General features: G+C 37.8%; 1 protein-coding gene across 1 annotated transcript in view; it reads right to left on the reverse strand.

The window, feature by feature from the left end:
- Nucleotides 1-886: 886 nt before the first annotated feature.
- rims3 (regulating synaptic membrane exocytosis 3) overlaps nucleotides 887-13657 on the reverse strand; it is a 46838-nt gene continuing 34067 nt past the window's right edge. Inside the window, exons 3-7 of the mRNA XM_004074021.5 lie at nucleotides 10219-10360; nucleotides 10027-10139; nucleotides 9079-9180; nucleotides 8861-9000; nucleotides 887-7288 (exon numbers count right to left, since the gene is read on the reverse strand). Of these exons, the coding sequence (XP_004074069.1) occupies nucleotides 7076-7288; nucleotides 8861-9000; nucleotides 9079-9180; nucleotides 10027-10139; nucleotides 10219-10360 (710 nt within the window). The 3' untranslated portion in view covers nucleotides 887-7075. The remainder of the gene's footprint in view (nucleotides 7289-8860; nucleotides 9001-9078; nucleotides 9181-10026; nucleotides 10140-10218; nucleotides 10361-13657) is intronic.

The raw sequence follows: 13657 nt of genomic DNA on the forward strand, positions 1-13657 counted from the left end.
AGAGCACTGTCTAGTGGGTCTAGATGACCCAACTCCCAATGGTAAAGTGCTTAGGATAGGACAAGGGTTACAAGAACTCATCTATGTAAAGATTGTAGATTATTTTATGAGCATATTATTTTTGGATATTTTACACAAGGGAAACTTAATACAGAGAAAATATATGTAGTTAATTTACTTATAATTATGGCTAAATACTTTATACACAAGTGTAAATGTGCTAACAAAAGTCAGAACAGTTGAAACATGGTCTCTTTTGAAACTTTAACAGATTCCTTTGCCTTTATTATTTTTGTTTTATTTTTGTTTAACCTGTTTTACATTGTCATTACTATGGTTTTTTGAACTTTTGTTAATTTTCCTGGCAAACGTGAAAACGGTATTTTGCACACAGTGTGGAGTTTGGTGTTTGGTATTTTGTATGTACAATATTTGTTATTCTATTGGTATACATTTTTTACTTGCTGTGTGGAAAAAGAAGTCAAATTTGTTTAGAATTAATTATTTGTAGTACAGTTACAGCATGTTAAAAAATATATGGATCAAATTTAAGATAAATAAATAAGGGTAAATAAGGAACGCTTTTCCTAAACACTCATTTTAGTACATTTACATCCTAAACTAACATAACTTACCAACAAACCACTCATACAAATGCTATCTATATCTGATTAAAAAAATGATATTGGATTTTTTTGTGGATTTCATCAAAGTGGTTAAATACCATCTTAATTTTAAAAAAGTAAGAATTTTTTATCTATTCTTTGATGGGCTTTGCAGGGTTTTGGGTAAACAAATATCTACTCCATGTTCAAGAATAATTGCACCTTACGATTTTGGGTTGGAGTTAAAAATAAAAATAAAAGAATTGCACACAAAAGACAAATTTGTGATTCAAATAAACTTTATTGACTTTGCGTCCAGATGTCAAAGGGCATGCAAATACAGGTTTCTGAGTCAGATTTTTTTTTCTGTTTGGTTTTGTTCCATTTTCTTATAAAACTACGTGCACCTTAAGTAATCAATTTTGCAGCGTACAAACCACAAAAATACCAGTTTTACATTATCAAATACTGCACATAGAAAACAGTTACAAAGCACAGGTAGAAAAAAAAAATCACAGCTCCCTTTTTCGTCGTTGCCATAAACCAGATCTTTGTAGCGGTCTGTTATGCTTTGCCCCATTTTTGCTTTGCAAACACTCTTATTTTAGTGGAAAGTTTAAGGCTAGTTAAGACAAGACAATCATTCATTTACCAACACAAATTACATGTGGTCAATATCTGTGCTTGTGCTCCAATAAATGATGATAAAATGATTAAGCCAGACAAAACTAGGCAAAATGTCTAGTTGAGCTTTCATCCTTTCCTAGGTTTAATACGTTGGAGGTGGTGTTGACACAGCTGAGGGGGCGGGGATACTGCGGCCTTAGAGCACTTTAACAGGCTAACAGCAGGACAAAGTGGCTACATATGAAACTTGTGCCGTTATAATAGTCATTTAAAGACTTAGACGAGAACAGACAAGCAGCGAAAAGATTAAAAAAACCATTTATACGTATCTTTGCTGTTCTCGTCAACAGCAAAAAGGGCATGCAATTTAAAAAAAAAAACAATTTATTCGAATTTACGAGGACTTTGATCCAATCCGAGAGGTAAAAATCTCAACACGTGCTTAATAATGCCTCCTGAAATTGTTTTCCGATTTAAATCTCGTTAGCGATCCTGGAGGCTCAGCTGATCACACATTCCCGGCTTTGGTGACCGGGAAAAGCGCTGGCACCATTCTGGGCTACAGTCAATAATTATTGCCAGTGGAAGTATTTGATCAAACGTAAAGCTCAACTTCATGCTACGTAAAGATACGCCACTTTGGACAAATCTTTTTTGTCATTATAATGCCTTTGAGAGTCAAATCCACATCGTCGCTGTGGCTCTTTTCCACTATTGTACTCAGAAAGATTAAATACAAGAGACTCATCAGAGAAACCATGCTGCAAACATCTCCTTGTTCAAAGTACAAATATTAGCTTGATGGATCAGTTTGAGAAGTTGAAACCTGTGCAGAGGAGGAAACGGCATTCCTTACACTTTAAAGTCACTGGCGAACAAAATCAAGAAAAAATGCAATTTCGCCATGAGGAAGTCATGCTTGTTTCTACTGCAGAGCTGTCCTTTCAGGACACAAAGTACAAGACATATACAGTTAACAGTGCAGTTACAGTCTGGGCAATCTGAGACAGAGGATGTCAGAACAACTGCACCCCATGGTGACAGGATTTAGAAATACATTCATAAAACTAGACACAAATAGAACCTCCAAGCAAAATACATTGTTCAAAACTCTCAGTTGTGTGCTACTATAGTGAAGCAATGCCTCCCAAGACAAATAAGGCCATTGGAAACTGAACAAGCCCTCAATTTTTGCAAAAAAAATCTAAAGGCAGGTCTAGCCCACGCTGCCTCCTCTCAAACTATGACCTCCTCTACATAATATCTCTGTCCTTACAAAAATAAAATACACTCTTGGCACAAAAATCAAGACATGATGCGTGTTGACTGAGGATGTGGAGGGTTTACACGCAAGCAAGCGGGTTGAAGTGGTTTACATTCTGAACACAGGCTTTTCACTCCATTGATCCCAAAAAACAGTGAGCCAAGAGCCACATCAACAAGCCCAATTCTGCTGATCTTTGAGGCTCCAACTCTAAAACGATGCGTGCAACTCCTGACTCCATGAATCCAAGAAGATAAACAAACCACTTATCAGTTCTCCCTCCATCATTTCTAAAAATTCCTAAAAATTCATTATTGTATTCAGTTCTGTGAAGGATTTTTTTAACACTGATTGTTTATTTTCTTTTATCTGCCTTAAAACCCATTAGGGGGTCTCTTGCTACATTTACACCGGGCTCAGAAATTCGAGTGACCACTTCCAATGAAGAGTCTTTCTAAACATGCGTACATGCGTGTTCCACGTTCCAAACTCTCGCGATTAAGCGAGTTCTTAGGTCTGTCTATGCCCCAACGTACAAAACACGTAGCTTTACCAGCTGAACTTTGACCAATTAGGGACTCAGATTCAGGAGTGACGTATGGGTAGCGTCCTTTGGCCGGAATTCTGTGACACCAAGGCTTTCACATATCGTAATAGAACTGTGACAGAAAAAGCCTGGAGCAAGATTTGCACCGGTTCCTTTTTTCACACAAAGCCTCCAACTGTGAGTATGTGCGCTAGTGTCGGGTAGCAATCTGCGTGGCCACCATATGCTAAAAGTGCAGTTAAGAACGCCCGTACGTTGGGGTTATAAAAATATGACTTCAAAATGTTTTCTGTCAATACCCACAAAATCCATTTAACAGTGAATAACAAAACCTATTTATGTAAAACACGTCTGAAGAAAGGCAATACTGACGTTTCTTCTTTTGGTTGCAAAAGAGACAAGGGGTTAGGAAACATTTGGCGAAGGCTTTTACATACATTTGATAAAGATAAATATACACGCAATGATCCCTCACACTTCTTTTGGAAAGGTAAGCATGTTGGGTTAATTGATTTACAGCAGATGGACCCAGTCTCATACAAGATCTAAAACATTTGGACTCACATGGGATCCATTAAACGTTTAAAAGAAAATATTGTAGTTTACTAAGTGAAAAGCATTCAGTGGGGATGATATACATCTGGAAACTTCATTCAAGTTTCCTTTGATATTTTTTGCAAATATTTCTCTTGACTCAGCAGAAACTACATCACACTTTGAGGCAATTTTGTGCAACCAAGAGTAGATAATTAATATCTAAGTAGACTATAAGATGAACAAAATGACTTTAACTGTAGTTCAGTATAAGAACAGGTTCAGGCAGGATTAACTCCAATTTACTTTAACTGAATTTATGAGTGGTGTTGTTTGATTGGAGGGTCAAAACCAGCATATACCCATCAAGTGAGATTGAAAAAATGTCAAAAGTCTGGGCTTTGTTGGTTTTTAGCGCTTCGTGTTTTCCCTTTTAGCATTAAATAAAAGGGAAGAATTAAGAATAGGTTTAAAAACCAGTGAAACAAAGAATGACACAAGCAGCAAATTTGACAAACAACAGCAAAGACCTACTGTTTGAAAAGACCCCAGCAGCCACAAGTCAATTCAAAATGGCAGCAACTTTGAAATCTTTACACTAAAAAAACACAACAACAAAAAAAAAGTGTTAAAAATGCACAAAAAAATATGCAATAAATGATAACGAAATTTTAAAAAATGACTGACTCATCGAAGTGATGGTTTCCCTCAGAAAACCTTAATCAAAAGTGCTATCCATATTAAGGATGAATTTACATTTTACATGTATAGCGCTTAAACTGGATATATTTTCTGAAAAAGGAAATTTAAGAAACAAAACCTAACAATCATATTACTAACATATGAAAAAGGTTCATATGGTTTAGGCCAGCAAAGCACACTGGCAAGGGAAAGTTAATGCTATAATTAATGCTAAAAAATAAACAAATCAATCGAAAGTCAAAAGTATATTATTTTAAAAAAGAATTTACTATCAACTGCAGTTTAAAAACATTTTTTTAGGGTAACAATTGAACTTTTATCAATAGTTTATTCATTTTTCAATTACTTGTTTTTGTTGCTTTTTATCATTTATCTAAAAAGAGAAAATAGCGTTTTACAACGAAGTGTTAGGGCCACCATAAAAGAAAAAAGAAAAATATGAGAATAAAGTCATAAAATTAAGAGAAAAAAGGTAAACATTTTACAAGAATAAAATTCTAATCTGTATGATTTAAAAAACTAAAGCAGATTTAGCAGAGCAGTCTGATGTCCGTCCCATTTCTCTGAAGTGTCTGCAGCATAAATTAAACAGGTAATATTTATGAAAAACATTTTAAAAGCTAAACATAACATTTAATAATTTAAAAAAAACATGACCTTTTTGACACTATTTTCTCAAAATTGTACTTTTCGTAAAATGTTGCCTTTTTTCATATTTTTATGACTTATATTTTTTCATTTTCTTTTATATGGTGGCATTTATACACCGTTGTACCTTTTAAACACAGTGCAAATGAAAAGGATTAATACATCTCCCATTGTGTCTTGTGTGACAAGAAAAAATGTAAAACTACTGTTCAGATTTCAAAGTTATTAAAATACAAACATTTGTAAAATAAAATTTTTCATTTATTTCTTTGAGCTCCACTTTTATTTTGAAGCAAAAAGCTGCCATTTAAAAGTTGAAGGTGGCTCCTTTGTAGAACACAGACTTAATCTGCAGCGATAAAACATAAAAAGTCCAATAAAAGAACCTGTGGGAACTTTTCCTGCATAATTTTAGGACTAATGTGAGCATCTAGTGACAGAAAATCTTCATCTAGAATAAAAACAGAAACACCATCTGGATTTGCATGCTCCTCGTCCGTTAATGAATGTTCAGCCAGAGCAGCTGACAGGTCTCAATTCACCATTCACTGGTTTCTAGATAAAAAAGCTTAGACGTACAATCAGTAAACAATGAAAATAATGACGTTTGATGTTGAAATAAGTGTCTCTTTTGAGTAAAAATGGTATAAATATCAAATATTGAAACACTATTTACATGTTTGTGTTTGACTATGTTTTCAAAATGGAATAAAAAGTTGTTTTTATGAGTAAAACGCAGCTGATGATGACCAGTCGAGACTAAAAAGAAGTGTGAGCTGCAGCATCTTTACAACTAATTTAGAATATAAAAAAATACATTTTCATGCAAGCGTCTTAAAATGTGCAATGCAGGAAAAAAGAAAAACTGACCAAAAGTGAAAAAGTAAGTGCTTTCTTACTAATCAGGTGTAGAATTCAATTATTTTACAAATTTACAATAAAGTGCTATTCAAAACAAACAATTAATGCTTAACAAAAATATAAATTAGAGCTCCAATGTTTATTTTATTGACACATTGCACCTGAAACAAGGAAAACTACCATAAAATGGCAAGTTACCAACAAATACTAACTAATACTGGGATCTTGGTTAGAAATCAAGAAAGTATGGTTGTGCCTGAAATGGTTTTCGCATGGAGATGCGCTGACTCACCATCTCATTTATCAAGCCGGACGCCAAAACGGGGAACTCAACTGGAGATCCAAGCAAAGCCAAAGAGCTGTGCTACACAGTGTGGAACGTGAAACCCCCAGAGCTCCAACACTCCCACCCCTTACCCTGAAGGGGGGAGGCAGGTTTGTGTGCAGCCGCTGCTGTGGATCTGGGGATGCAAGCATGTCCTCCTCTGCAGATGATGACGATCGCCACCACAGCCGTTGTCTTTCTTGCTTTCTGTCTCAGCTCTTTTTTTCAGTACAAAAAGCAAGCAACAGAGCGCTCCCGTCACACAGAGCAAGGAAATAAAAAATACTTTAAAATATCTTGCAAGCAAACATGCAGAATGCAGCTTATTAAAACTATTATTCAAATATAATAATATATGTGTTTATATTTCATATGTATGTATATATGTATAGATATACACATAGATACATACATTCTGCCCTGTAAAAATGAATTGCAGAATAGCAGTGTTGCTACCTCACATGATAGCCATCATGTGGTTTTCCAACCAGGTTTGTTTGTGTGTTTGTTCTAAGCTCGGGCGTGGACTATATCTTTTTTTTTTTTGCATTACATCTAAGTCATGGACTCTGCTACATTTCAATGATTTCTATTGAATTGCAAGTTCACCAACCATCTAGAGGAATAAGAACAACAATAACAATTGCTTTGGTTTTAAAAAATAAAGTTTTTCTTGGTAGTTTGGCATTGAGAGTTTAGGAACCGGCGCCGGGACGACCCTGGATGAGTCGGGCCACGTGGGAAGTTGGAACGCAGGCTGGCATCTGACGAGTCCTGGTGTGAGACGCTGAAGTGTGAGAAAGTGCTACATCAAGTGTGTCAATTGTGTTATTTTGTGAAGGTCTGAGAAAAAAGGGTCCAAAAAAAGTTGTGTTTCTATGGAGGGTTCCTGTGCTGTTGCATGGGTGTACCTAGACGTCTGCGTGTGTATATATACAGCGTGTCGGGGTGTTTGGGTGTGTCTAAGTGCACGAGGGGCTGGTGGCACTCTCCAGAGAGGACTGGGAGAGGCGTCTGGTGAGGGGTCCGATGCTGGGGTCTGCCAGAGAAGAGGTAGGGAACAGCTTGTACCAGCCGCTGACTGTGGCAGACAGGTCCAAGTCCTCCAGAAGGATCTGGGCCATTCCCATGAAGCACTTGTGGTCCATTCGCCCGTAATCCCCCCATACGATTACCTATGGGGAAAAAAGGAGGGTTAAATAAACTTTTGTCTTTTTTTTCTTTTTAAACAAAAAATATGAGAGCCAATATTTTATTAAAACCTGATTGATGCACATGACAGTTAGCTTTGTTATTCCATGACTTCAAGAACTTTTTTTATCTTAATCTCTTCTTTTGAAGTAAATCTGCAACCCTACACCCTAACTACTACCAAAAAAACTATATAGTGCGGGACTATGTAATGCCTTTTCTAACATAAACAAGACAACTACTATAATTGATCAAAATCTATCAAAACTATTGTTATTATAAATTGTTGCCTTGCCTTCTTGCCTTGTCCTTACCGACTTTTATTTTGTTGTATTTTATTTTTTATTTTTTTGAGCATTTCAACTGTTTGATCACCCTAACTTGGTTTGTATATGAATAAATTTTTTTTTTAAAAACTATGTAGTGCCCTGGATTTTAAAAGCAATTTGGACACCATGCTTTTTACTGCAAAAATTATTTGTTCGGAAGATGAAAATGTTGATATTTCATTAAAAAAATACATTTAAATACATTTTTGGGCATACATTGTTTAAACGCAATGCATTGTGGTCTATATTTGCCAATCTAGTGAGCACCGATGCACACTGGTTTTTCGCAGAATCTTCTGGGAAATTTCTAGGGCACTCGATGTCTGGACAGCACCACAAAATGATGAACGGACTAAATAGTGCACTATGTAGTGAGTAATAGAATTCGGACATATTGCTCGAAAAAAAAAAAAATTTAACTGCTGACCCTAAGAGTTACTATTTTTCCTGTTTTAAGCTTTAATTAAAGATTTCCTACAATTCTAAACCCTTTTGGGATATCATCTTTTTCTTTTTTTGTGACAGATTTCAAAATACAACACAAAGTTGTGGTATGCATGTATACACAAATCTTCAACAAAAAACTAAAACCACCATATAAAAAGGTTAAACAGGCATTATCTTGTCTGTAATCTAAATATTTCAGATGGTTTGCTCTACAAAACAATTGAATTGACCCTACTGGCTACCGTACTCCTCCAGAGGATCTTAGACCGTGCTGGAATAAAACAAAAGCCTTCATCAGAAGATGAAAAAAAATGTCTTTTTCAAGGCAGTCAGCAAATAAAGTTATTAAGTTAAGTTATTAGTCCAAAATACTTATCCATCGAGTTTTCATTCATTTCTATTCTCAAATTTCTTTTTTTCATAAAATATGTTGGAAAATTAGCCAGTATTAAATTCAACAAAGCCAATAAAATAAGTAATGTAAATTATTTCCCCCCAATTTTGCTAAACTCAAGTTTAAGTAATATTTGTGATTCTTTCAGAAAACATCTGAAGTTTGGGGTGATTTTTTTTATTTTTTTGCACACAGTACTTGTTTATTATATTATTCATTGTTTATTGACCATAATAAAAATCCTGCAAAATAAAACATTTCTGCATGAGATAAAATGATAAAATAATTGAATAGACAAAAAAAGAGTACTTTTTTCCTGCTAATTCTGCTAAATAAAGGTAGAAAATGGAAATTGTGGGGGAAAAGGAGCAACTGTTGTGACTGACCTGTAGGACTTTGCCCTGAGGACTTTCATCGAACAACAAAGCCTGCTGGTAGGTAGGGTCCAGTGTTTTCTTCACTACTTTGGTTTTCTTCTTGGCCAAACATACTCCGTTCTCCAACACATACACCTTTACATAGGTTGCTTTAATAAAAAAATAAAAAAAAGGTATATTTTTGTCGATGTGACCTTAGCAGAAGCTTACAGTTGTAGGAAGGGTACCTGGTATGTTTCTGGTGCCCGGTTTTGGGGTGAGTCCTCTGGCCTGACTGACTTCCACCTCCAGCTGCCCTCCTCGGTCAACCATGGCGACATGAACGTCCCCTGAAGATAAAAAAGCCGAAACCATGAACGGTCCTGCAGGTGGGGGCTACAGATGCAGTTGTGAACATGGAACAGCAGAGGGCCACGTGGAGCTGCAGGACTGTCTGAAGCAGCTGGGTTGGTGGAGCGCATTGCTGCTCTAGTTTTTTCATAACAGCGACCTTTACATAAAAGATTTACGCCACATACAAGAATAGTTTCATCCGTTCTGAGTTAATGAGATACAGTGAGGTATTTTTAGACGAGAATGTACAAAAGCACCAAGATTTAAATGTGATAAGATGTGCTTCTTTGCGTTTCCAAGTAAATTGATGGAATTGCATAAAACATACTTTATTTAAGGAAAAGTCACTATAAGATGGATCTCGTGCTGTGTTCACAGCGGGCGTGTGATGTGCTAAAGGCGCATTCTGGAACTTCTGCAGTGCATTCTGGGCTTCGTCTTCTTCTTCTACTGTTTTCTAGTGCATGTGCCAACAGTTGGAAGATGCTTGGTGTGAAATGTGGAAGCGGTGTAAATCCGGTGAATCCTTCTCCAGGCTTTTTCTGTCACAGCTCTATTCCGAGACATGAAAGACTCATGGAATTCCGGAACCAAACCGCAATGATTAATTTTCTCATTCATGATAACTTTTCAAACAGTTGGCTCATCATTCATACATCACTACCAAGTCTGAATCCCTGATTGGTCAAACTTTACTCTGGTTTAATTTGCTAGTTTTACACAGGGCCTGAAAAGAGTCGTAGAAACTTGCGTAGTGATGCGTTTCGTTGGAAGTGGTCGCTGTTGCCGAGGGTGATATGATGGTAGCTTTACAGTAAACGTTGCTCATGCTGCCAGCTTACCCATAGAGGGGGTAGCTAGTGTCTGCCTGCCGACAATCTGAGCAGGGCCGAGTCCATCCAGGAAATCACTAAACTGGCTCTCAGGGCCCAGGCGTGTGGTAGGGAAGACAAAACTGAGGAGGAATTATCATCATTAGGAACAGATTTATGCTACATGTGGATGGATGTTGGGGAATCTGGCCAGGTACGCACGTTCCATCTGAGCTGTTTGAGTTGGTGCTGCCATCAGTGGAGTCCTTGCTGCCCTGCCGCGTCACCCGGTTCCTCATCTCCACGGCGATGCCGGTCTCTGTACTCCTTCGGATGGTGCTGCGGAGTTTCTTTGTTCCACCATCTTAAGAAAAAAAAAAAAAACAGAGGTGACTTCTTTAAGAGCCCTTAGTAATGACATCAGGATAATCCAGTAGGTGTAAGTAAAGAGTCTGGTAGTCAGATGATGCTCAGTAAGCCACTTGTGGACCTGAGCTTGAAACACAGGACTTCTGAAATGATCCTCTTGTTCTCAACTGTCCTTCTGACATCACAAGCACGTGTGAGTATGATGTACACCAAATCTCCAAACTTCCAACATTTTATTTGAAGCGATCTTCCCTCCGCTCACAGCTTGTTTGGCAGGCGTTGTGAGCAGCAAGTGATAAGCGTTTAAGTGGACTCCAGCATCAAATTGTGAAGCAGAAACCTAAACAAACTGGCTGCAGGATTAGCAACGTGGGTGGTAGGGGTAGAAGGAAAGTGAAGACGCTAAGTGAAAGGACGAGAGGGTTGTTGGAGGACAGTATTTAAGCTTTACAACTCTGCTGATGCAAGGAGAAAGGAACTTTGGAGCAGCTGATTCAGAAGAAGCTTACAGAACATCATCCAGTGTAATGCCTCTGTGAATGATCATGCTGAAACAGTAGCGGGACATAGCCAGAGGTATTCTAGATGCAACAAGGATATGGCTCAGTTTCATTAGAAACTCTTAATAAAGCATGCTCCATTATCTATCAGCTACAAGATCTGCAGAGCCACAGAGATGCCAGCAGGAATTGGAATAGAATGCATGCTGATAACTGGAGTTTTTTGTTATTGACACTTGTACAACACATGTGCATTTTTCCTTTTCTCTATTTTTAATAAAAGACCAACGTTGTATAAATATATCCTGTAAAAAGATGGACGTTTTTTGTTAGATATAAAATAATAACTTTTTCTAAGCTACGAAACAAATGTGTTATTCCTGTCGATTTTTTGATCCAACAATCAACAGAAATAGTGAAAAGCTGCACAGCAGAACAATGAATTAGTAAATGGATGAAATGAAAGCACAGGTAGATAAAAAAAACATATAATAACGGAGGACAACAAAAGAAAAGCAACTTCAAAGTTCAAATCCTTGGACCTCTTACAGGAAGGAAAATTTCATCTAACCTTTAATCTTTTTCGCTGTTTTCAAACTTTTACTATTTTTTTCACTAAAATGGTCTACATCAAAATAATGAGCGTTGTTTAAAAAAAAACACACACACACACACATACACACAAAAAATAATGAGAATTTGGCCTGCCAAAGTTTCCACAGGTTTAAAGCTTACAGTGTCTGGTTCTAAGCATTCTGGGTAAGAGGTCACAGCTCAGTGACACGGGAAGAGGATGAAGCAGCTCTGAGGGGTCATGTCAGTAAAGCTTGCATTAGACTCCAGAAAGTCCGTCTTATTTGAACTTCTGATTTTGATTTGATTTGCTGATTTTCATGCATTAAAAAGGTTCACTTACTCAGAATTTCCAGTGCATCTGTACAGTCTAACTGTGGCTGCAGCACACTCTGCTCAAAGACCCTAACGCTGCAATGGAGTCCTCACAGACTTTTAACAAGCTGCAGTCCAATGTTGCCGGGTAAGAACACGCCCAGCTCCAGCCTCTCCACTTTGTTAGGCTAGAGCAGTTTCATTAAGCATCCTCGCCATGCCTCTTTCGTTGTCCTGACAACCGTGGATAACCTGCATCATCCCCATCACTATGGAGACCAGCAAACGCAAACAAAGCCTCTGGACGAGCCTTCGGGGAGTTTTCGGTGATGAAGGAGGTGGCTTTGAATAAGCGATGAAGAATGACAGAGAAAGTGAGGACAGGAGTCAAGGAGGGAAGGGAGAAAATGAGAATAATGGGGTCTCATGGGTGTTTAGGATGAGGAGAGGAGTGCAGCCGTCTGATGTGTTCTATTTATAATCCTGCAGTCAGGAATATTTCACACACTCGTTTACATATGCGTGTGTCTTTGTAGCGTGACACTAAGACAAATACATGCACTCCTGTTCCCTAAACAATCCTCGGATCTGGACCAGGATAATGCCACCTGAGACAACTGGTGGCCTGACAGTCTCCTCCCCAGTAGTTTCAGATTCATCCACAGAGCTAAATTATCAGCGGTCCCAACTGTGAGCTGCAGAGGCCACTCCAACCATCGGAAGAACATGCTCCTCACACATGAGGAAACCACCATGGTGAATCTGCAGATCATCCGTGCCAGAGGGTTCACGCTCACTCCAATGCAAAATGACAGAGGAACTGTCTATTGAACTTCAACGGCACACTTGTTAATCTTTTGTCTGCCGGCCTCTCCTCGCTCATCAAAACAGCCCCCCTGCTGTGGTGGGAAACAGTGATCTCTTCCTTCCTATTTAATCCCCTCCTCCTCCTCCTCATCTGCGCTCTCCCTCCATCCGTTTCCATGGCAATGCCTTCTGCATTGCACCAAGAGCCCCGGCTGCTACGTTCACTCATAAAGTCTTTTTCCATCATTCTGGGTCTTTTTTTTTCTTATTGTCCTCTACACATATCATAATTTTCAAATGAATCTTTTATTTTTTTTCCTGTTTCTATTATTCTGCCAACTGGCACCTATTTTTTACCCCACAGATTATTTCGAAAGCCGCTCTGTTTTTCCTTTTTTTATTGATTATTTTTTTTATTTCATTGCTGTTAATCCAGCACTATTATACTACTATAATGCATTTACTAACACCCAATTACTAAGTATTTCGTGTTTTTTGTGTGTAAATTCTATATATAGAACATTGTTTCATTTAAAACAAATACACAGATCCACAGAAGTAATCAAAGATTTATGTCCTTTGAGGAGTAAAAATACAAGGTGAGGCAGAAAAGGCATTTTCTGATTCCTTATGACAGTGTTTTTCAACCTTTTTTGAGCCACGGCACACTTTAACCTAGACAAAAATCCCGCGGCACACCGGCATCCAAAAATTAAAAAAAAGGAGAAACTAATCGTCTCTACTGATCTTCAGCCCCTCCACAATCTCACAGGCATTTTTGTGACAATTGTGGCAGAAAAAGCTGGAAGTTGCAGCTGTTTTTTCTAAAAGATGTAATAAAAGTTAAGTTAGAAGATTTAAAAACAGTTTGATGTGTGTTCGTTGTGGTTTCAAGACATTTAACAGGGAAGACTCATTGTGCGCTGAGACGCTGTCACTTTAACCCAATGCATCATGGGAGATGTAGTGCAAACAGCCGCTGAACACAGACAAACTAGCGTCTCTGAGCTTCATAGTTCACTTGTTCCACGGTCTGACACCAGATTCTGTGGAAAGCTACACCGCTAAAGACGAGCTTTAGCTGGTATTTTTGTTGG

Source organism: Oryzias latipes, chromosome 11, assembly GCF_053564925.1.
Source record: "Oryzias latipes strain Hd-rR chromosome 11, Olatipes_Hd-rR_3.1".
NCBI lineage: Eukaryota > Metazoa > Chordata > Actinopteri > Beloniformes > Adrianichthyidae > Oryzias > Oryzias latipes.